Source organism: Pongo pygmaeus, chromosome 23 (assembly GCF_028885625.2).
Source record: "Pongo pygmaeus isolate AG05252 chromosome 23, NHGRI_mPonPyg2-v2.0_pri, whole genome shotgun sequence".
Classification (NCBI taxonomy): Eukaryota; Metazoa; Chordata; class Mammalia; order Primates; family Hominidae; genus Pongo; species Pongo pygmaeus.
Window position 1 is genome coordinate 46,602,301 of NC_085931.1, and position 24,819 is coordinate 46,627,119.

General features: G+C 51.0%; 1 protein-coding gene across 4 annotated transcripts in view; it reads right to left on the reverse strand.

The window, feature by feature from the left end:
• Positions 1-15,258: 15,258 nt before the first annotated feature.
• The window catches only part of MB (myoglobin), a 42,887-nt gene continuing 33,326 nt past the window's right edge, over positions 15,259-24,819 (reverse strand). For all 4 annotated transcript variants that reach the window (XM_063663004.1, XM_054470445.2, XM_054470446.1 and 1 more), the window contains exons 3-4: positions 19,422-19,644; positions 15,259-15,933 (exon numbers count right to left, since the gene is read on the reverse strand). In XM_063663004.1, coding sequence (XP_063519074.1) covers positions 15,787-15,933; positions 19,422-19,644 — 370 coding nt within the window. In that variant the 3' untranslated portion in view covers positions 15,259-15,786. The remainder of the gene's footprint in view (positions 15,934-19,421; positions 19,645-24,819) is intronic.

Here is a 24,819-nt window from a genome sequence, read left to right on the forward strand (position 1 = left end):
ACCCAGGCTGGAGTGGAGTGATGCGATTATGGCTCACTGCAGCCTCAACTTCCCAGGCTCAGGTGATCTTCCTGCCTTGGCCTCTCAGGTAGCTGGCACTAAAATATTATTTATTTTTGTTTAGAGGCAGGGTCTCGCTATGTTGCTCAGGAGTGGTCTCAAACTCCGGAGTTCAAAGGATCCTCCCACCTCGGCCTCCCGAAGTGTCACAGTCCTGAGCCACCTCCTGGAACTTTGTGTTGTTAAAACGATTACCATACCTCAACAGAAAGAAATAAAATTTTGGAACATGCTCTTTCAGGCTGCTGTCTGCTTTGTACCCTCGTGTCGACCCATCCCACCAAACCGCCTTGGGGATGGCCAAGGCATTATCTGAGAATGAGGCTTAGGGTGTGAAGGAGTGGTTCCGCTCCCAGCACCACGGTCCCCTACAAAAGGAACTCCGAGGGTACGGTTGTGGGCCCAGCCTGCCTGTATGTGTGGTAGGGAGGACTCTGTGACCTTCAGAGGCCCCAGAATCAAATGACAGCAGCAGCTGCGAGCTACGCTGGAGCACCAAACCTTTATTTTCCTTTGCATCCATTAATTCGTTTAGAGCCAGACAGCTTGGCTTGGAGTACCAGCCACACCAAACTTCATGCTCTGTGACTTTGGGCAATTCAGTTAACCTTTCTGGGCCTCAGTTTCCTCATCTGGAAGATGGGTGTGATGGCAGCTTCTGCTTCCTAAGCCTGGTTTGAAGATGAATGAGTGAGTACGTGTACAGCGCTTGGAAAGCACCTGGCACACCTCGTGAGCTGTTTGTTCTTGTTCTTCTTACGCCTGGTAAGTGCGTTGCAGGGGCACAGCCCCGCCCACCCCACGGGGCCTCAAGGAGATTACAGGCAGTGGAGACTCAAGTAAGTAAGTCTGTCACCATCCGCAGAGGGGAGGGCCTGCCTCAGGGCCCACAGGGAGGGCTCAGGTACTGTGGAGAGTGCCAGCTGGGAGGCCTGGGGCTCCGGCTCCAGCTCTGCTGCCCAACTGCTCTGCGACCCTGGTCAGGTCACTTGCCCACTCTGGGCTGCAGTTTCCTGCTCCGCTGGAGGCACTGGGCTGACTCTCCAGGGCCCTGGGCAGCCAGAGGTCCGGGAGGCCAGCCACTACCCAGGCTCTATTTTTACCAGTGCTCTGGACACTGCGCTGTCCTTGGACTCAGAACCTGGGTGGGTGCAAGGGAGCCCTGAGGTCATCCAGCCAGCCGGGTCTGAGCTGCGCTCCCTGGACCTGTAAGGCAGGTGCGGGAAGCTCTGCTCATTCCAGAGGGCTTTGTGCTGGGGAAGCTGCCCTTGCCCTGTCTCTGCCTCTCTGTCCCTCCTGCATCTTGCTCACTCTTCTCACTGGTTCTCTCTCTCTGTCCCTCCCTTCCTCTCTCTCTCTCTCTCTCTCTGGCACATGTGCACAGAGCTCCACTTCACTCTCTAAGGCCCCGGCCTCACTGCACCCCAGTGAATTACAACCTGTTCTCATCCCTACTCTGTGCTTGTAAACTTTTTTCTCTTTATTTTAAGCTGTTTACAAAATCTCAGAGAATTTATGGGATCAGAAATGGGAAAGAGGGAGGGACAGAGGGAGTAATGCAAGGAGCCACGACCCACAGCATCGGAACTCCTGCTTCAGAGACCAACAGGCATACCCACACCGATGACAGAGGGAGGGAGAGAAGGGTGGGGGAGAGGGATGGAGGTGGGGGGGACAGAGGGAGGGAGAAAGAGAGATTGACAGAGGGAGAGAGAGGGAAAGAGAGAGAGAGGGATGGAAAGAGGGAAAGAGAGAGAGAGGGATGGAAAGAGAGAAAGAAGAAGGAAGACAGGGGAGCGAGCAAGAGAGGGAGAGAGAGACAGGGAGTGAGAGAAAGAGAGAGGGAAAGAGAGAGAGGGAGGGAGGGAGAGACCAAATAGAGAAAAGGAGGGAGAGAGGGAGGGAGAGAGAGGTGAGGGGAAGAGAGGGAAAGAGAGAGAGAGGGAGGGGAAGAGAGGGAGAGTGAGAGGGAAAGAGAGAGAGAAAGAGAAAGAAAGAGAGAAAAGGGAGAGAGAAGCCCGGAGAGGGAGAGACAGAGAGCGAGAGAAAGAGAAAGGGAAAGAGAGAGAGAGGGGGAGGGAGGGAGAGACCAAATAGGGAGAGGAAAGGAGGGAGGGGGGAGGGAGAGAGAGGTGAGGGGAAGAGAGGGAAAGGCGGGGGAGAGAGGGAGAGAGAGAGGGAAAGAGAGAGGGAGAAAGGGAAAGAAAGAGAGAAAAGGGAGAGAGAGGTGGGGAGAGGGAGAGACAGGGAGGGAGAGGCGAGGGGAAGAGAGGGAAAGGAGAGAAAAGGGGAGGGAGGGAGAGGGAGAGAAAGAGAGAGAGAAAGGGAAAGAAATAGAGAAAAGGGGGAGAGAGGTGGGGAGAGAGACGGGGGGGAGAGAGAGAGGAAGAGAGGCAAGGCACAGAGAAAAAAGCAGAAGAGAAGCGAGAACGAGATGGAAGAAACAGAGAAACAGAGGCAGAGGGCAGTTGCAGCGTCCCTAGCACAAATCCTTTGAAAGGGGGAGGGCTTGGTGTACAGGGCCTCTCTCTCGCCATGGTAGCCTGATCAAGGTTTATCTTCTCTGGGCCTCAGCTTCCTCACTTGGAAAAACAAATCCGAGCCACTTGACCACCAAGGGCTCCCGGAACTCTGACGTTCAGACCCTGTGATGCTGAAGCCACTTGGGAATGGTCCCAGCCTCCTCATTCCTCAGATTTGGATAATGCTTTGACACTCAGTGCTCCACTGTTGGCTCAATATGGCTGATCCCATCTAGCATACGGGATGCTGGTGCTCAGAGAGGCGGAGATGTTTTTCCGAGGCCACACAGTGACAGTGGTGGACAGGACCTAGGGGAGCCTGAGTGCCAGGACTTTCCACCTCCTTCCTCCCAGCCCACAGATGTCCCATCACAGTGGCTGTCCCCTCGCCACCCCTGCACAGCACCTGCACCCCCTCTCTGACCCTTGGTGCTCCCAGCACAGGGGCAGAGGTGATCCAGCCAAGCACGTGTCCTTCCCATGAGGCCTGTGGGCTCTCTCAGCAAAGGGTGAGACGCGGCGTGTGCTCCTCCCCCCAAGACCCCTCCTCCCTTACTCAGTGAGAAACTGCAGCCTGGGATCCCTTCACTAAGGAAAGAAATACATTCAGGAAAACGGGACCCAGTTCCTGCCACCGTCCACCCCTGAGGCCACTCTCATTGATGATGGGGGAAGAACAAGGTGTTCTAGGTAGGCGCTTGGTGTGTATTAATTCATTTGATCCTCGCAAACGCCTTTGGCATAAGTAATAAGAAGAAAAATTATTATTTTCATTTCACAGGTGAGGAAACTGAGGCACAGAGTAGTGGAAAAACATGTCCAAATCACACCTCTGGGAAGAGGCAGACCAGGCTCAGAGGCTTCAGTGAGTGATGACTGAGAGTTGTGTAGCACGGGCTGTTGATTTGATGTTCAGGCATGAGTGTGAGTGTCACTGGCGTCCCAGCCCTGGGCTGAGGGCTTAGCACGCGCTACCTTATGCCATCCTCATGGCCAGAGCTATTTGTTCCCAGCCCTCCCCAGCGACATCCCATCCGCCCTGCCTGAAGAGTCTCCTGTTGGTTTGGAAGTTCACCCCCAATGGTGCTCACAGAAGATGACTTCAGTCTTGCCCCGAGGGTGAGTTACAGTTGCTCCCAGCCCATCATGGTGGTCTTGACTGTGACAGGCTTAGGCATAGGCATGTGACCCAGTCCTGGAAAATGGGAACTTAGAGAAAATCTGCCAGGGAGGAGGAGGGGGCCTCAGGGAAGTTCTTCCATACCTTCAAATGAGGACATGAAGCAGGAATTACCTCTTCATGTCTTTGGAAGTTGAGTGAGGATGTGATATCTGGAGGTGTAGCAGCCATCTTGTGGCCTTGAGAGAAAGGTGACTTGTGAGGAAGTAGATTGTAAGCCAAAAATAAAATTCCAAGCCATCCCCATGACTGAATGGACCGCCTTTTCAGCCAAGGGCATTCCGAAGTAAACCTGATAAAATAGTTCTGGCCACGATGGGAAGGAGGGCTCAGACAGGCCTCATTATACCCTCCTCACTTTGGATTTCACGTACAACTGACCAGCGCTAACAATGAAACAGATTTTAAGATTGACAATACAGACTCTTTTTTTTTTTTTTTTTTTTTTTTGAGATGGGGTTTTACTCTTGTCGCCCAGGCTGGAGTGCAATGGCGCGATCTCGGCTCACTGCAATCTCTGCTTCCCAGGTTCAAGTGATTCTCCTGCCTCAGCCTCCTGAGTAGCTGGGATAACAGGCTCCTGCCATCATGCCCGGCTAATTTTTGTATTTTTAGTAGACATGGGGTTTTGCCACATTGGCCAGGCTGGTCTCAAACTCCTGACCTCAGGTGATCTCGCCTTGGCCTCCCAAAGTGCAGGGATTACACACGCGAGCCACCATGCCCAGCCAATGCAGCCTCTTTATAGCAATAAGACACCAAATTCCAATCTGACTCTGGTATTGCATCACATGACATAGCAAGCCCAGAAAGAAACTGAAGTGTTTTACCCCAAAAATATATTTCTTTGACATATTTTGAAATGGCCCTGCAAAACTATCTCTTATGGGGAAAATGTACAATCTATACACAATCCCCTTCCCTTTCCAGGTCTTGTCCTGACCCAAAAGAGATTAACTAAGAGTCTGGCACCTTTTAGAGACATTTACCATCTATTTGCTCTGAAGCCTGCTACCTGGAGGCTTCATCTGCACAATAAGAACCCTGGTCTCCACAACCCCTTATCTTAACCCAGACACTCCTTTCTATTGATTCCAGGTCTTTAGATAATAGCCGTTTCAACCAATTGCCAATCGGAAAATCTTTGAATCCACCTATGACCTGGCTAGGTCACAAAAAGCATCCAGCGTCTGCCAGGCTCCTTCTCCTGGGTCCCTTAATCTTGGAACCCAGTCAGCATGTCAAGAGGAAGTAGAGTGGCCATGTATGCAATGCAATGGGTGCTTCGAGAAAGGGTTGTGCCAGAGGGAGGAGAGCCAGCTCCAGGCTGGATGGGCAGGGAGGAGAGGAAACACTTCCCAAAGTGAGGCTTCAAGAGGGCAAAGGGGCCGGGCGTGGTGGTTCACACCTGTAATCCCAGCCCTTTCGGAGACCCAGGCGGGCGGATCACCTGAGGTCAGGAGTTCGAGACCAGCCTGACCAACATGGCGAAACCCCACCTCTACTAAAAACACAAAAATTAACTGGGCATGGTGGCAGCGGGTACCTGTAATCCCAGCTACTTGGGAGGCTGAGGCAGGAGAATCACTTGAACCCAGGAGGTGGAGGTTGCAGTGAGCCAGGATCGCACCATTGCACTCCAGCCTGGGCTACAAGAGTGAAACTCCTCAAAAAAACAAAACAAAACAAAAAAAACCCCACCCCCAAAGGGATGCTGACATCCAAGAGCACTGGATACTCCAGGAACAGCAAACCCAGGTCTCAGGCACTGCAGACTGCACGTCAAATCGGGGGTGAGGAGGGAAAAGTGGGGCCACATCGTCTGAACTTTTCTCCCATGCGCAATGATGAGGAGCCCTTGACAGATATTTGCCCAGTGACTTGGGCAGAATTGCCAAGTGGTCTGGAGCGTGGCCTTGGGCTGTGTGTGGGTTATCAAACTGACAGCCGGGTACATGATCCAGGCCCGAGGGGGTGGCTCTAGTTCCTGTGTGAGTGACCCTGAGTGAAAACCCGCTTGCTCAGCCTGCTCCATTCCTAGGGCCAGAAGAGGCAATAATAAGATACAGAACTGTTGTGTTTTAACAATTATATTTTGGGGTGACTTACTATGCAGCAATAGAAATTGAAACAATAAGGCTGGGTGCATTGGCTCATTCCTGTAATCCCAGCACTTTGGGAGTCCGAGGCAGGCAGATCACTTGAGGTCAGGAGTTCGAGACCAGCCTGGCCAATGTGGTGAAACCCTCTCTCTACTAAAAATACAAAAATTAGCCGGGCATGATGGTGAGCACCTGTAATCCCAGCTACTCAGGAGGCCGAGGCAGGAGAATTGTTTGAAACCAGGAGGCCGAGGTTGCAGTGAGCTGAGATCGCACCACTGCACTCCAGCCTGGGTTAGCAAGACTGTCTCAAGAAAAAAAAAAAAAAGGAAAAGAAATTGAAACAGTAAGTGTTTCACAGGTATTTGGTGAATGAAATGTATTAGGTACCTGATTAGGTGGAATTGAAAAAAATATGTTTTTGTTGTTGTTGTTGTTTGTTTGTTTGTTTGTTTGGAAAGAAGCTGCCATTGAAAAGCATCCAAGAGTTTCAACTGAACGGCAGTGACCTCAGGTCACCTGGAACACTCACCTCTGCTAAGTAGAGTCCTGCAATGCTCAATGGCCTCTCATGAACACTCCCATGTAAGCGACAAGAGAGAAACGAGGCCCCAGGCCCTGGTAGCCACTGAGACATCCCCCAAGGCTTGAACTCCCGCCAGTCCAGCCTGCAGGTGCTTAGCAGGATTTGGTCACTTGGCTTCAGCTGGCGTGTTAGTGAGTCTTGCCCTGACTCAAGCAAATGTCAGCGGCTCTGAGTCAGGGCACCCGCAGGATGGAAGGTGGGACTCACTCTGAACTGGTGTCATGATGCTTCCAACCCACTCCAGGAAGACTACAAGCTGGGAATCCCCCGCAGCCTGGCGGAAGAGCCCTCGTACCAAGCTTCTGAAGAAGACCACCCTTCCCAGCAGCCTCAGATGCAAGGACTGGGGATGGGGCAGACAGACTTGTCACGGGGCTCCCGGGAGGCCTCACCCTTCCCTTCTGAGGGCCAGGGAGAGGAGAACCTCATTTTGCGGGAAGGATGCCTGGGGACTGGCTCAGCGAGGCTGGCATTCTCCTATTGAAGGATCCTTTGCTCAGCTCTGCAGCGTGAGGCCCCGATGCTCCTAGTCCCCGAGCCTGGGCCTTGTGTAAAATGACAGGGTGTGCAGCTTTCAGTTATAACCACCAGCCTTTGAAGCACAAGCTTGGGTCTCCCTACAGCCCTGCAGGTGAGGGTCCGGACCAGGACAGAGGTTACGGGCACTGGACAAGGACTTGCCAGCTTGCCCAGGATGGGTGCCCAGAGCACAACTGCGTGGTGGTGAAAGGGCAGCAGTGCCTGAAGCTGGCCCCCAGGCAGGCGGATCAGGGTCTCCAGCGCCACCACACATGTGCAACCTGTCTGGCCCTCTTGGGCTGAGTCAGCCCCTGCATTCTCCGGCAATTCAGGGAGAGGAAGTAGAGCCCACAGGGGAAGTCAGACTTCCTGCTAATCTGGAAGTGGAGGCTCAGACTGATTTTACTTTGAAAGATGTGAAAATTGGGAGAACATTTGTCCCAAAGCTGATGAGGCATGCCATGCTGGTGGCATAAGCCCGTGTGTCCCAGGGGGCAGGGTGCTGCAAGCATTTAAGAGTACAGATTTTGGCGGGGTGCAGTGGCTCACGCCTGTAACCCCAGCACTTTGGGAGGCCGAGGCAGGCCGATCATCTGAGGTCAGGAGTTCAAGACCAGCCTGACCAACATGGTGAAACCCTGTCTCTACTAAAACTACAAAAAATTAGCCGGGCGTGGTGGTGAGCACCTGTAATCCCAGCTACTCAGGAGGGCGAGGCAGGAGAATTGCTTGAACCTGGGAGGTGGAGGTTGCAGTGAGCTGCCATTGCACTCTAGGCTGGGCAACAAGAGTGAAACTCTGTCGAAAGAAAGAAAGAAAGAAAGAGAGAGAGAGAGAGAGGGAGGGAGGGAGGGAGGAAGGAAGGAAGGGCCGATTTCAGGTGCAAATCCCAACTTGCCTTCTTTTTAGTTGGTGGTCTTGGGCAAATTACTCAAACTCTCTCTGTTTTAGTTTCCTCATGTGTAAAATGAGGATCATTGTGGAAGTCAGAGTCCTCCAAAGAAACAGAACCAATAGGACGTATATATAGAAAGGTTTATTTTAAGGAACTGGCTCATGCAATCATGGGGGCTGGCAAGTCTGAAATCTGCAGGACAGACCGGGAGGCTGGAGACCCAGGGAAAAGTGATTTTGCAGCCTTGAGTCTGGAAGCAGAATTCCTTCTTCCTTGTGGAACTTCAGCCTCTTCTTGTAAGACCTTCACCTGATTGGTGCGGCCCACGCTCATTACGGAGATAATCTGCTTTACTCTAAGTCTGTTTATTTAAATGTTATTCGCATCTTCAAAATACCTTCACAGCAGCATCTAGACTGGTGTTTGACCACACAATTGGGCACCATGGCTTAGCCAAGTTGACACATACCAACATGATGACAACGATGATAATAATACCTACCTGGTAGGGCTGTTGAAAGATTCAATGCATTGGCCTATATTAAATATTTAGGCCTGGCCTGGTGGCTAACCTCTGTAATCCCAGCACTTTGGGAGGCTAAGAAGGAGGATTGCTTGAGTCCAGGAGTTCGAGACCAGCCTGGGCAACACAGTGAGACCCCTTCTCTTCAAACAATTTAAAAATTAGCCAGGCATAGTGACGTGCACCTGTAGTCCCAGCTACTCCGGAGGCTGAGATGAGAGGATCACTTGAACCTGGGAGGTGGAGGCTGCAGTGAGCCATGATCGCGTCACTGCACTCCAGCCTGGGTGACAGAGCAAGACCCTGTCTCAATAAATAAGTAAGTAAATAAATATTTAGAGTGGGCTGGGCCCTCCTCCTCTCACTAAGTGTCAGTACTTTCATCACCACAACAAAATACTCCCGATATCCAAATACAAGCCCCCCTGAGAACCATCAATCTAGGCTCATGGTATAAGCCTTTTTTTCAGTAGTCACCCCACTTGGCTTATTTCTAATGAAATACCATGCGGAACCCCAATAGATACATTGGCCAAAGGTGCCGCTGCTCTGGCTGAAGCAGAAATGCCCAGTGCCCCTCACCCCCATGTCTGATCCCTCCCACATCTGTCAGAGGACTTGGTCCCTGTGCTCAAAACCTGGAGCTCCACATCACCCAGTTTCATAATTCACCAGGTCCGCAAAACTACCTCCTCTCTCTAACGCGTGTGTGAAGGGTGGCTGCCCTGCCCCTGGGGGATCTTGACTCTGACACATGTTGGGAAAAATTCCAAGGAGGCTGAAACCTGCGCAGTCACCATGGGGGAAGGCCACCCAGCAGATGTGCGAGACTCTGTGCCTCAGAGGGGACTGTCGTTCTTTTTGAGGACCCAACGCCCTCTGATGACTGGAATATTTTCAGCAAAGATTTTGCTCTCCTGAATGTGCTAACCGGTTCAGTATTTCTGTGTAAAATAACAGCATGGAAAGAAATTTTTTATTTGTGGGTAATCTGTGGTCAGACAAAAGCAACAGCATTGATGGAGGGCAGTAGAAGGGGAAGGTTTTGTGTCTATTTGTTAAGATACCACTTTCACTTGTCTGGGAGCACACAATGAATGGTGTGTATGTGCACGCATACCTGTGTGTGTCTGTGTGTGTATGCATGTGTGCATGTGAGAGAGAACACACAATAAAATAGAAATATAAGATGCCATTTTCATTACCAATAAAATGGCAAACGTGTGTGCATGTGTGCGTGCAGGTGTGTGTGCATATGTGTGTATGTATATATGTGAGAATTGTCTATGTGTGCATGTATGTGTGTTTGTGTGCATGTGAGTGTGTTTGTGTATGGGTATATGTGTGTGATTGTATGTATTTGTGTGTGTACATGTGTTATGTGTGCATGTGTGTATGTGTGAGTGTGTGAATGTGTGTATGTATATGTGAGAGTGTGTGTGCATGCGTGTGTATTTATGACTGTGTGTGAGAGTGTATGTATGTGTGCACGGGTGTGTGTTTATGCATGTATATGTGTGTCACGTGTACATGTTTGTGAGAATTGTGCGTGTGTATGTATTGTGTGTACATGTTTGTGTGTATATGTGTGTGTTTGTGTGCATGTGTGTATTTGCATGTGTGTTATGTATGTGTCCATGTGTGGGTGTATGTATGTGTGCGTATGTGTGTGCATTTGTGTGAGAGTGGGTGTGTGTGCACATGTGTGAGTGTGTATGTCTGTGAGCATGTATGTGTGTGTGTGTGTGTGTGTGAAGGTATATATGTGAGAGTGCGTGTGTGTGAGAGTGTGTGTGCGGGTGTGTGTATATGCGTGTATATGTGTGCCGCGTGTACATGAGTGTGAGAATTGTGCATGTGTATGTGTGCATGTGTGTGTACATTTGTGTGCATATGTGTGTGGCTGTGCATATGTGTGTATGTGTGTTATGTATGTGTGCATGTGTGTACGTGTGTGTGTTTGTGGTTGTGTCTGTGTGTGTACATGTGTATGTGTGTGGTTGTGTGTCTGTGTGTGTATTTGTATGTGTGTGTACATGTGCTTGTGTATGTGTGTCTCTGTGTATTTGTGTGTATGTGTATGAGTGTGTGTCTGTGTGTATTTGCATGTGTACATGTTTGTGTGTGTCTGTGTGTATTTGCATGTGTGTGTACGTGTGTTTGTGTGTGTGTACTTGCATGTGTGTACATGTGTTTGTGTATGTGTGTATTTGCGTGTGTGTGTGTGTATGTATTTGCGTGTGTGGGCATGTGGTGTACATATGAGTGTTTATGTGTGTGTGTATTTACGTGTGTGTGTCTGTGTGTATTTGCATGTGTGTGTATGTGTGTATACCTTATCAAGCCTGTCCCTCATTGTTGTGCTGTCACCTGATGCCCCAGCTCTGCTCAGCTAGTGGCTCACTGGCCACGTTGAGGTCTCAAGTGAGTCACCCTGCACAGCTCTTCACGGTTTCTCACTTCTGCTCCCCAGATATTCCCCAAGCCCTGGTTTCTTTTACATCCTCTCCAACTTCTCCAGGCTCCACCCAGAAAGCCACAGTCCCAGGCAGAGTCAGGAGGGCCAGATTTTAAAGAAGTTGCCTGGGCTGTCCTGGGGGTGACCCTTGTGGATTCCAAAGTGGCAGGTAATGTGGCTAGAAGCCAAGATCAGACCTGACAGCAGGAGAGTCAGACAGACGTTGATACACTCAGACCCACACACGCCAACGCACACACACACCCAATGTGTGCCCAGAGACACATGCACACACAGCTCAGCTTCAGGAATCAGATGTTCAGAACCAGGGTCCTACTGGGACCTCCTGAATCATTTAATTTCTAAAATACTCTACAGTTTACAACATGCTTTTATATCCATATCCACTTGTTATACCAGTATGGTATCCCAGTAGGACCCTGGTTCGGTGGCTCACACCTGTAATCCCAGCACTTTGGGAGACCAAGGCAGGTGGATCACCTGAGATTGGGAGTTCCAGACCAGCCTGGCCAACATGGCAAAACCCCATCTCTACTAAAAATACAAAAATTGGCCAGGTGTGATGGCGCACGCCTGTAATCCCAGCTACAAGGGAGGCTGAGGCACAAGAATCTCTTGAACCTAAGAGATGGAGGCTGCAGTGAGCCGAGATTGCGCCACTGCACTCCAGCCAGGGTGACAGAGCGAGACTCCATCTCAAAAAAAAAAAAGTGAATGTAGAAAAGGCAACATGAACATTTATGTAGACACTTCCCGTTGGTTCTGTTTCTCTGGAAAACCCTGACTTATGCAGCAGCTGACTCTTTATGACTTTCATCCACCATGCCTGGGCCTGCTATCACTCCCACACCTCATCTTCATACTCTCAGAGCCCTGTGCCTCGTCAGCTCCCCGAGGCAGGGGCAGGGTCTGTCTGCTTCACTGTGGCGCCCCAGAGCCTAGCTCAGTGCCTGGCACGCTGCGGGCTTCAGGAAATATTTGATCAATGCCTGTGTGAATATACCACTGAGTGAATTTGGAAAGCCACTCCTTAGGCAATTCCTACACCTGAAACTCTCTTCCTACTTCTTTTTTTCTCTTTTTTTTGAGACAGAGCCTCACTCTGTCCCCAGGCTGGAGTGCAATGGCACAGTCACAGCTCAGTGCAGCATTGGCCTCTCTGGACACAGGTGATCCTCCCACCTCAGCCTCTCAAGTAGCTGGGACTACAGGCGTGCACCACCATGCTCAGTCAATTTTTCTATTTTTTCGTAGAGACAGGGTTTCGCCATGTTGCCCAGGTTGTTCTCAAACTCCTGAGCTCAAATGACTTACCTGCCTCAGCTTCCCAAAGTGCCAGATTGCAGGCATAGGTCACCATGTCCGGCCCTCTTCCTCCTTCTTTGCTCATCAAAATCCTTTATTGTCCCTGAGGCCTAGCATGGGCTACTTTCTCCTTCATCCCCACACTGCGGAAGCCTCATGAGAGCAGAGACCATGTCTGCCTTATTCATGGTTGTGACTTAGACTGAGGCTTAAGTCTCAGTCTGGGGCCTGGTACATGGTAGATGCTCAATAAATACTGGTTACATTAATGTCGAATAAATGTCACAGCGGTAGGATATTTTTATTTATTTATTTATTTATTTTTGAGACGGAGTTCCCCCCCCTCTTTTTTTTTGAGATTGAGTCTTGCTCTGTCCCCAGGCTGGAGTGCAATGGCACAATCTCAGGTCACTGCAACCCCTGCCTTCCAGGTTCAAGCAATTCTCCTGTCTCAGCCTCCCAAGTAGCTGGGATTACAGTGCCACCATGCCCATCTTATTTTGTATTTTTAGTAGAGACGGGGTTTCACCATGTTGGTCAGGCTGGTCTTGAACTCCTGATCTTAGGTGATCCACCCACCTTGGTGTCCCAAAGTGCTGGGATTACAGGCATGAGCCACCGCCCCCGCCAGGATATTTTTTAAATGTGAAGCTCCATTCTTCCCCCAGGATTGCCTTTATTCCTTTTGCTCTTACCTTTTCTTTAGATAGCAAAATATTTCTTTCCCTAAGCCTCAGGGAAGGATGTGACAGCTGAGAACAAAAAAACCCATGTCTCTGGCCTGGATTTGCAGTGTCGAAAGCTTAGACTCGGAGAGAACCAGAAGGAATATACAGAAAGGACAAAATACTTGGAGGAAATCATGAGAGTTTTCTGCTTTCCAGGCTGAAGAATCATTTTCTGAAACTGTCATAAAGAAGAGAACTGCAGAGAAAACACCCAGATTGCAGATGCTGGTAGTTCTCAGAGAAAAGAGGCTCTGTCCCTGCTCATAAAGCACCTTGTATGGGTTAGGAAAAGGCACCCCCTCTGGGTGCACAGCTTGGTAACTGGAGCACAGTTCACGTCCAGCTCTTATTACCCACTTCGTCCAGGCACTCATGTGGAGTGCACAACCCATACAACCATACAGAGCCGCCTTGCACAAGCCCTGCTAAGTCCTAGAAGAGGCAAAAAAAAAAAAAAAAGCTCAGATAGGTCTGCGGGGTCTGAACACAGAGAAAATCCATGCCTCACATTCCAGGCAGAGACCTCATGGGGCAAGAGTGTTTCAGGGAGGAAGTGGTCCCAGGCAAAATCAATCACAGTTTCCTATGCAGAGGATCTGATAAGGAACAATGATTAAGGACCAGGTGGGTGCAGCAGTCCTGAGGTCACCCCTGGGGAGAGATGACAGCAGCCACCAGATTGCCACCTCCCCATGCACACACACCACCACTTGGCACACATAAGCCCCTTGGAATCAGCCCAAAAACCACAGAAAAATCTCAAATAAATTGAGATTAAGTATCTGCCACTCAGGCAAAATGAAGATTCAAAACAGAAGTCCCCTTGAGTCACAGGCGCGTGCACACACACACACACACAAAGAATAAGTTGCATCGTGTGCATCCAAGGTGCACATAAACTGGGAATTTTTTTAAAAATTGCTGTGCTTAGCACACATTTGTTGAATGGATGCTGAATGAATAACAAGTAACGGGTGCATCTCTGCATCCCTAATGGTGTTCTGCCCTGATTTAATTATCAGAACACATCTGTCTCCCTGACTAGATTGTCAATGGCTTGCAGACAGGGACCCAGTTTGTTCGACTTTAAATCCTGCACACGAATCCTCTACAGAACTGCTCATTGCCTGAGTGTTCAATTGAATTACTCTCTAAGTATGTGGAATTTTTCTCCAGGCTCCAAGATCAAAAAGCTCCTCTCACCCTGAACTCCCCTCCTTTCTCTCCCACCTCTTCACAGAGCATACGAATTCCCAAATCCTGGCGCAGAAAGGAAGAAGGTGCCCCTTTAATGCGGTTGTCTAGTGCCACCGCACAGCCTGATAAATAAGTGTGCTAGGATTTGGGACGTGTCCACATCCAGCAGAGGAGCGCTGCTCTGCCCAGCAGCCGTGAGCCTGCGCTTAGCCTGAGGTTTGGGGCAGTGAGGTCACGATTATCATGGGGTAGGGGTAGGGCTGGACCCCGAGACAGATGCTCAAGGGCAGGAGGGCTCAAGGTCCCTCGTTCTGGGAGCTACTGGAGATTTAAGGTGCCCAGGACTTGGGGCTTCCCAGAGATGGCTCCCAGAGTCGTGGTGGCATTCTAGGACCTCATGGCTTGGGCACGTGGGCCGATCCAGCCCACCAGGCCCTTTTCCAGGCCCCTTTCCACACCCTTTGCTGCAGCCTGCTTCCTTGCTGCCACAATTACACGCCAACATTTTATTCTTGGCCCTCGCAGCAATACTTACATATTCTGCCCGTGCGCTCTGCCTTTGCTGATATGGATTTTGTCTCCTGGCCTGTGTTTGTAAATTATTCCCCATGTGTCTGTCCTTTCTCTGTGGCCAGAAGGTCAGCAGCTGCCACTGGCTGGCCGCCTTGCTGTCCCCCTGGCTGGAGTCCCTGCTGTCTTCCAGGCCATAGTTTGAGTCCCAGCTCTGCCACTTACTAGCAGGGTGACCTTCCTATGTTACTGAAGGTATTGCAGCCATGATGATGATCTGTTCCCTCATCCTGTCCCCTCTCCTCTGGGTTCCCACAGCCCGGTGCACCTGTCACTCTCTCCTCGTATTGCAGAGGTCTGTTCGCTGCCTCCCCCCTCCCCCGAAGAGAAGGTGCTCCCAAGGCTGGGGCCAAGGCTGTCCCTTCCATTTCCCCATGCCCTGCACTGGGCCTGCCTCTGAGCGGCGGCCTAGGGAGGGTGGGCTCCTGTCCCTCTCACCCTCCTGCCTTTCCTCCTCCCCTTCTCCTCTTTCCTGAGGCTCTCTGCACACACAAACCCAGGGTCTGTCTTCCCCCCATTTCTTCCTTGATGCTGGTGCTGGTGGGGGCGTCATTTACTCTAGGAGATGAAAAATGCGAGGCAGAGACTGAGATGTTGCAAGGTGTTTTATTAAAACCAGGCAAGTCACTGCCATACCTGAGAAGGCACACACAAGTTCCAGATACTCAAACGCTTCCCCAGCTGCCCCGCCCAGCCCAGATCTCCTCCTCATTGCAGAGGGACATTCTGCTGTCTTTAAGGGGCCAGTGATTAATCAGAGAATTGCTACTGTCAGGTGTAGTTAATGGCTTGGATTTGGGGTTATAGCCAGTTTGGAGGTTGGAAGAAGTTAGGTTGGGATTTAGAGGAAAGGACAATTAATTCCGATCCAAACGATGCAGAACACAGTGAGCCAAGGGCCACTCCCGGTTCCCAGGGTGATGACATTCCACAGGGAGGCCCATCGCTGGGCATGCGAAGCCAACTTCAACACCCCAGCCCCAGCCCGTCAGCTCCTCCTGCCCGCCTCTACTAAACAAAGCAGACACTCAGAAGCAAACTCTACACAGCTACACGAGATCAGACCCCGCCCTCTCTTGGACCTGGGGCCCAGGTGGGTGGGGGTGGGGGCGGCAGGGGCCTAGCCCTGGAAGCCCAGCTCCTTGTAGTTGGAGGCCATGTCCTTCCGGAACAGCTCCAGGGCCTTGTTCATGGCCCCCTGGGCATCAGCACCAAAGTCCCCGGGATGCTTGCTCTGCAGAACCTGGATGATGGATTCCGAGATGAACTGCAGGGAGGGTGAGGAGAGAAAATGGTCACCGGGGTGGGACAAGCCAGGGGCCAGATGGGAGTCAGTTCTCCTCCTACCTTCTCTTTATTCCAGGACCCTGTATTGAGCACTTGCTAGGCACCAGGTGAGAGTCTGTGTGATCTCCACAGATGAACCCCTTTGATCCCCACAACCACTGTGAGATAGATACTACAACTGCCCTTGATTTACAGATGCAGAAACTGAGGCAAGAGGAGGTTGAATGGAAGGGACATTTGGACCCAGGAGGGCCAGCTCCGGAGCCCATGCTCTTACCCACAGCCCCCCTCCACTCCACCAGGATGTAGACCCTACTGAAACCAGGTGGGAGCTCAGAGCACCACCCTCTTGGGGGCAGCAGAAAAGAAGGGAAATGCTTGGATTTCATTATTGTATTCAGGATTTTGCAATCAGAAATTCTAGAAAGGAACTATTTCTATCTGTGTGCATGCAATTTTTGCATACTTAATGACTTGGTATGGTTATTGTTTTAAAGACCCTATTTTGGGGGCACAGCCTCCTATTTTTTATACCAAGCACAGAAACACTGGTGGGAGCGAAGGAGAGAGAGGAAGAAGACAGGGATGAGGCCCACGGCTGGCTCCCAGGAAGGAGAATGTCTGCTATCAGCCTCAGCATTGCCATTTGCATTAGTACCCACAGTCTCACTGCCCGGATAACAGAGATGGGCATGGGAAAACGGAGATGTAGCATGGGGCTGCTTCAGGGATGGAAAGACTCGTGGATGTAAAACGCGGCTGTGCTTTCTCAAGTTAACCAGATTCGATCCCAACCACAGCCCTGGCTGGTGCACCAAGGAGTGTCGTTTTACAGAGGAGACAATCAAGTGGCCAGACCGAGGTCACGCAGGAAGCAGAGAGCAGAGATGGATTTGCACCCAGGAGGCTGTGGACAGGCCACTGCCAGAGCTGGGAACGGAGGCAGTGGCTGAACTGAGGCTGGGTTTCTCGTTTTCTCAGGGCCCCAGGGTGCAAGTGACATAAAGCAGGGATAGTCACGGGTGGGACATGCAAAGGGAGGCCTCAAGAAGCACCCATAAGCCCCTCTGCTGGGAAAGAGGGGCAGCTCCACAAACGCCTACTCTTGGGCATCGAGGTGCATGCTTAACTTCACCTTCCATTTCAAGAATGCCACAAAACAAAGTGGGGGCTCGAGGTGTCATGCAGCAAGCCCTGTCCTTAGAGAACTTGAGAGAACCAAGTTCCAGGGCCACCTCTGCCCCGACCCCATGTGTGATTTCACCCACCCAGATGTCCTGGTTGGGCCCCCAGCTCAGACTTTCTGGAGTCCATGGCAGAGCCACTCATATCTAGAAAACAGTGGAACGGAGCCACTGCATAATTGAGAAATGGAAACACGCTTAGCACCTACCACCCTGTACAGTCCCTCAGTCTCTCAGAGAGATGATCTGTCCACAGGTGAGGATCTGTCCCCAGATGACTGTCTTATGAACAGCGCAGAGGGAAGTTCCACCGTGAGGGGGAAGAGCAGACACCTGGGCTATGTCTTAATTTTTTGCAGAGGTTATGCATCAGATTAAGCACGTTTTAGGGAGACCTGGGTTCTAGTGGCCAACTGGTTGTGATATCTTGGCTGCATGGTTTTTTCCATCCAAGACTCAGCTTCTTCCTCTCTAGAGAGAGAACTCAGTCATTGGAAGTGTATGGTGAGCCAACCACTTGCCACTGGGGCACAGAAATGGTAGCCCCTCAGGAGCTGAGTGCCTGCTGGGAGACCGCTGGGCAAAGAGACAAATTATCACACAGCCTGGCAGTGCCATGACAAAGAGACAAATTATCACACAGCCTGGCAGTGCCATGACCAGAGATGAGGATAAAGTGCCACAGTGCAGGGAGGGGCTGGCAGATGGAACCGCTGAGGGCCTCGTGGGCCTGGGGGTCCAAGCAGGGGAGATGGCTTTGCACTGGGCCTTAGTGGATGAACAGGGATTTGCAGAGAGAAGATGGGAAGGCAGGGATGGCCTCACGTGCAGGGCTGTCTGTTCACACTGGTGATGTGGAGCAGTTGGGCAGGCAGGACTCTGCGTAATTGCAGGGTGGGGTGCAAGGGTTGAGGCTAAAGAGGGGTGGCGGTGGTTGTCAATGGGTGATATTGTGCCACAGTGGATTCAGAGCCTGGTTCCAGAGTACCATACATCTCACTGTACCTCCTGGCTTATCAGCTGTGTGAACTTGGGCAAGCTACTTAAACCCTCTGAGCTCTCAAGTTTCCAAACCAGTAAAATGAGGATGAGAAGGGTACTTGCCTGGGGCAGAGACTGCTAATTACCTCCACAATATCCATTTCCCCTTCTTCCTTGGTAACAGAACACTAGTTGTATTTGGAGGGGTAATAGACTACCTTTCCCAGCTTCCCGTGCAGACAGGGTGGCTCCGTAACTAACTTCTGGCCAATGAGATGTAAATAAAATTGTTGGATGAGATTTCTGGGACTCCTTAAACTCCTCAAAAGAGAGCATTCCTCTCTTTCTCCTGCTTCTAGTTGGGAATATAGAAGAGGTGGCTGGAGCTCTTGCAGCCATTTTGGCCATGAGGCAACTTTGAGGATGGATGCCATGTGCTAGGCACGACAGCAAATGCTCACTGTGGCCCATCCCAGCGGGTAGCTATCACCACATCCTAATCCTCATGGCTGCACCAGACTTCCTGCTGTTTCTACCCTCGGGGGATGCACCAGTCGCTGTGGTCCTTCATCCCCAGCTCCCTCCTCTCCCCAAATCGCCTCCTCCCACCAGTTATAGACACACAACCTGAAGCCCAGGCTCCTGCTCCCAACCCTGATCCACCCAACTTTCCAACCCATCTCAGGAGGTTCAAACCAATTGCTCGTGCTGGAAACTGAGGTCCTGTCTCTTCATCTGTGAAGATGCTGGAACCAATAGAGCCAGCCTTTTGGCCACCCCCACCCCAAATTGAGCCTCAGTTGCTGAGCTCCTGCCACATAAGTCCTGCATGTACCAGACTCCCAGTGGCACAGCAGTTAGGGGCTGGGTAGGTTCTGTAGTAATAGAGACCTGCGTTTGAATCTTGGCTCTGCTGTTATCCACCTTGTGTGACCATGGACAAGCTGCTTAACCTCTGTGTGCCTCAGTTTCCCCATCTATCAAGTGGATATGATAATGGTACCTACCCATGGAGAGGATGCAAATTTTGCACCCAATATGCCCTCTCCCTTTCCCCTTTGGTAATAAGATGTGAATTTGGCATACTAAATTAAAAATGCTAAATGTGTTCATTCTCAACCATCCCAGGAGGAAGGCAAAGTGGGTGGCAGTCCCCTTTACAAATGAGAAATCTGGGCACAGAGAAGAGTGGCATAAATCATCCCACAAGTTAGTGGCTGAGCTGGGACTCGAACCCAGATCCCATTGCCCCACCCCGAGGCCTTCCCCGCGTCCTCCCACCTGCCCAGGCTCTGCCTCCTACCTCCAAGTACTTCACGGGGATCTTGTGCTTGGTGGCATGCGACTGTGCCAGGGGCTTAATCTCTGCCTCATGATGCCCCTTCTTCTTAAGGATGCCGCCCAGAGCAGTGAGCACGGTGGCGCCATGCTTCTTTAGGTCCTCAGACGCCTTCATCTCATCCTCTGACTTCAGGTGCTTGAACTTGTCAAACTTCTCCAGAGTCTCTGGGTGACCCTTAAAGAGCCTGTGGGCACAGGGAAGGCTGGGGTCAGGCATAGGAGGTGTGGTGTGAGGTCTGGGGGCAGCCAGACTAGAGTTCAAGTTTAGCTCCCTGTCTTCCCAGCTGTGTGACCTTGGGCCATTCACTTCACCTCTCTGTGCCTCAGCTTCCTCATATAAGGAATGGGGATAACTTGTCCCTACTTAAAGTATTAAGTGAGATAGTGTGTGCTATGTACCAACAGGGTGTCTGGCACATAGTGAGTGTCGTATAAATGCATGCTATTGTTATTTTTATTATCATCATCATCTTCTTTACTATGAGGGTCATCTCTGCATTGCTCACTGGCCTCACTCCAATTTTCCCCATGTTGCCTAGAGAGGAGATGGCTGAGTGGCATTGTGAGTGGGCCAGGAGCACTGAAGCTGAAGGACCCTGGACTAGCTGAGCACCTACTACGTGCCAGGTTCCGTGACAGACTCAACTTGCATTTTCCTTTTGAGTCATTCATATTATTCCCTTTTACAGATGTGGAAACCGAGGTTCTGAGGCATAAAGTCACCAGCTCACTATTGCAGGGGTGCTGTCCAGAGAAGCCAGGCTGGAATGAGATCTGAGTGACCAAAAGAGCAGTTCTAGTCCACGCTGCGACCATCTCTGCAGCTTCCTGCCCAGGGATTGTCCTTCAGCTGCTTAAATACCTCTAGCTACAGGAGGCTCACTCCTACCTGTGAGGGCCATTCCACTCCAGAGCAATCCTCACGCTCAGAAACCTCTTGCTTGTTTTGAGCCCAAGCTGTGACTCTCTGAACCTCCCAGTCCCCTCACCGTGCAGTTGACGAAGGGTCCTGGTGGAAGCAACCCAACCCAGCCCTGAGACAGGCACCTACTCCTGCCAGGCACTCAGTGAGGTGCCCCAGGGGCCTCTGCTGGGACTCTGAGCAGCCACCTCCAGCTTTAGACCTCGGTCCCTCCTGCCCACCTCCAGCTTTAGATCTCGGTCCTTCCTGCTGTGAGCAGGTGGGTGCTGGTTAAAGGGAGTCAGACCTGCCCTCTGGGTAGGAGTGAGTTTCCGCCTTTTATTCATGGAAGACCACAGAGATAAGTGGCCAAGGTCACTTGGCTAGCTAGCGGCAGAGCCCAGACCTAAACCCAAAATGGAAGAGTTTCATAACTCCCACCTTTTCCCTTGTGCCACAGCCTGAAATGTTTGGCACGGGCAACCCTGTCTGCCCAGGGTTCTCTCTCCTGTCTAATCGTTTCAGTTCCTTGCAAAGCTCCTCTTTTATGGTTTCCAGGCTCTGTGACATCCTTGTAAAAGTACACAGTATGTATTATGGCCACACTCTAGTTTGCGCCCTGAGCCACCATGCCCAGATGTTGTCACAAGGAAGCACCTGATCCCCATAGTCTCCATCCCAGGGTTTTATGAGGAGGGTATTTCACAACCAGGACACTGAGCTGCTCAACCCGAAAATGAGTTCATGGTTTTTTTGTTTTTTGTTTTTTGTTTTTCTTTTTTGAGATGGAGTCTTGTTCTGTTGCCCAGGCTGGAGTGCAGTGGCGCAATCTCTGCTCACTGGAACCTCCACCTCCTGGGTCTGAGCAATTCTCAGAATTCTCCGTGTTAGCCAGAATGGTCTCGATCTCCTGACCTTGTGATCTGCCTGCCTCAGCCTCCCAAAGTGCTGGGATTATAGGCGTGAACACCACGCCCGGCCATATTAACTGATTTTAAAAGCCTGATGGGGTAGACGCCATTTTGCAGAGGAAGAAACAGAGGCACCGAAAGACTAACTAGCTGGGGATTTAACCCAGGCAGTCTGGCTTCATGTCTACACTCTTGATGACTATTTGGGCTTTGTTATTGCTACACAGAGATATTTACAGGCAAACTGATACCTACATGGACATGTATCAACACCTCACAAGTGTACATGCATGCGGGCTCTCACAGATGTGTGTGCACACTCACATATGGGCCTGCACACTCACACAGAGGTACACGTAAATATCTCCCAGCACACGCCATACTCACATGCACACACATACACAGACACACACAAGCCTGAACTACATACACTCCCTTCCCCCACATTGGGCATGGTCTGCTGCCGTGCCCAATATTGCCACCTCGCCCCAGGACCCTGTCCAAATCCTCGTGCGTCACTGACAGCTTGTCTCTGACACCTTTCATCCAAGGGTCCCTGAGCTCCTGACTATTATTATCTGGCGACAATGATCCTTGAACTCCCGCCTGACAGATGCAAGACCTGGCATGCACAGGCGATGGTCCGAGGTCAGGACACTGAAAGGAGACTGTCTGGGGCAGAACAGGGCCAAGAATTTGGGACACAAGGCAGCTGGGGGTCTCAGACATTTTGGGGCCCACCCCTGCCCCCTGATATCTAGGGAAGAGAACACGGGACTGACAGTTATGGAAGGTGAGTTCCGGTCCCAGTTCTGACGCCAATGTGATCTGTGATGTTGAAGTCACTTATCCTCTCTGGATCTTGGCTCATCCATATGTAAACCAAAAGGGTCTAGACCTGCCAATGCCTTACTTTCCACTGTCAGCACCAGACAGCCAGGGAGAGAGCTTATATTTACTTTATTAATATTATTTTGTGACACGGTATTGCTCTGTTGCCCAGGCTGGAGTGCAGTGGTGTGATCTTGGCTCACTGCAGCCTCAATCTCCTGGGCCCAAGTGATCCTCCTACCTCAGCCTCCTGAGTAGCTGGGACTACAGGCACACACCACCACACTCAGCTAATTTTGTTTATTTTTTGTAGAGAAGGGGTCTCACTATGTGGCCCAGGCTGGTCTCGAACTCCTGGACTCGAGTGATCCCCCGATCCTGCCTCCCAAAGTGCTGGGATTATAGGCCTGAGCCACCACATCCCGCCCCATATTTTAAACAGCAGAGCAGAATCCGGCTAATTTGTCCCCGCAAGATCATTCTGGCACCACACAGCTGCCTGCCTCCTGTGGGCCCAGGCCTTGCAGCTAGGAGCCCCCCAGGCAGCCACAGAAGGCCATTCTCCTGGATTTGCCTGATCCGGAAAATGAACAGATGAAAGCCTCTCAGCCTGTGGAAATGGATGGAGGGCGTTTTCTCTAGTATTTCAGAAAGCCCCGCTTGCCTGTGTTTCCAGCTTCAACCCTGCTATCAGTGGGCCTGGTTCATCAGACAGATCTTCAGGCCAAGTCAGAGAGAAGGGAGGTCATTTTCCTGCTGCTCTCTGAACTGAGGCCCAGTTGGACACCCACATAGAACATGGAGCACATTGTCAGATCCATGAACACCCCTCTGGCTCTGCTAGAATAAAAGAACCAGAGCGTGGATGGCAGCCCGTCTTAGGTGTGGCAATGTCATGGGGCAGTATAGCATAGTGGTCAAGAGCAAGGATTCTGGGCCGGGCGCGTTGGCTTGTAATCCCAGCACTTTGGGAGGACAAGGTGGGCAGATCACCTGAGGTCAGGAGTTCGAGACCAGCCTGGCCAACGTGGCAAAACCCAGTCTCTACTAAAAATACAAAAATTAGCCAGGCATGGTGGCATGCACCTGTAATCCCAGCAAGACTCCATCTCAAAAAAAAAAAGGAGCAAGGATTCTGGAATTCTGGATCCAAGCTGCCTGAATTTGAATTCCAGCTCCTCTCTCACTTGCTGTATGACTGGGCGTAAGTTACTTAACCTCTCTGTTAAATGTGGTGATCATAATCTTATCTACCTCATAAGATTGTTGTCAGGCTTCAGTGAGTAAAACACTTAACACAGAGCCCAGCAATCAGTATGTGCTGAATAAATGGTGGTTGTCTTTCTCCTCCTCATCAACTCTACCATCATCGTTATCATCACCATCACCCAGGAATTTTTGGTCCTGCCTGTGGCTGCCATTAACCGGTGGAGACTCTCAGGCCCAGTTCCTCCCTGTAATGAGAAGCAGTGACCACCACTGGTGATTTTCAAACATTTTATGGCCTTGAAATCCTTTGTTCCCCCACCCCCAAAAAAAGCCAAAGTAAATAAAACAAAAAAGGTTTGAGTAAAGGAAGGAAAAACAGGGGTGTGGAGCCCACTCAGCAGCCCCCTCCCTTCTGAAGCCCCACCCCTGGAGCCAGAATCTCCAAGTGACCTTCCAGCTTCTGTGTTGTAGAAGTTTATGTTCGTGTACTTGCAGTGAAGGCCTCAGTGTTTTACAGACTGGGCTTCATGGAATTTGCCCTCTTTTACAATCAGAAGATTGGAGACATAACCTTTCAAGGTCAGTCAGAAAATCCAGAGTCAGTATCTAGAACAAAGTCAAGATGCCAACTCCCATGGGTGGCATTTGCAGTCCTGGGCATGGGCCTCCTCCACCCTGCCCCCAGGGAGGCCATCCTCCTTGTACCCCAAACACTGAGAGGGCAGAACCAGCTGGCACAGTCTCTGCATGTCCCACGGCCTAAGACGTGACAGGGCACCAGGCCTCTGGGACCTTTCAGGGGCCAGCAACACTAGGCATTATGTCTTGTCCCTGGCCCCCGGCCCCTGGCAAACCTCCCTGATCCTCCCTGATGATGCAACACCCTGAGTCTCTTTCAAGACATACAAGTCACTGCCTTAGGTCTGGCAGCTCCCAAATCACCTTGGAAAGACCTCTGCTCTGCAAACTCTGGTCTCCTACCTCCACGCCTGACTGTCCTGCCTCCTCTCCAAAGGCAAAGGTGCATCAAGGACTCAGAGAATTCTAGGGCATGAGCGTGGGACGGGATCTCAGAGACCATGGAAGACAATCCCTTTGCTCAACCAACAGAGAAATAAGACCCAGAGGTGGAGAGACTTGTCCAAGGTCACACGGCAAATCTGTGGCCCAGGAGTTGATGTCAATTTGTGTGTGTGTGTTGGTTGGGGGAGCACTTTGTGCAATCCAACAGGGCGTGTTGCAGTCAGATGACAGGGACAGGAGAAGAAAGACATAAGAAACACACCAGGATGCCATTAGAGTCAACAGAAAACTCAACTGTTCTTCCTCAACTGTTTCTAGCACGGATCACCAACGGCTCAAATTTTAGATAACGGAGTTTCCAGGACCAGCCATGCTCCCGAGGCAGATGGAAGCTGGAAATGGGTAAAGCCCAAGGAAGACCTAAAGGACGACGGAGTGGAAGAGGAAAATTGGCTCTGGCTCACAAATGAGGAGAAATTAATCTG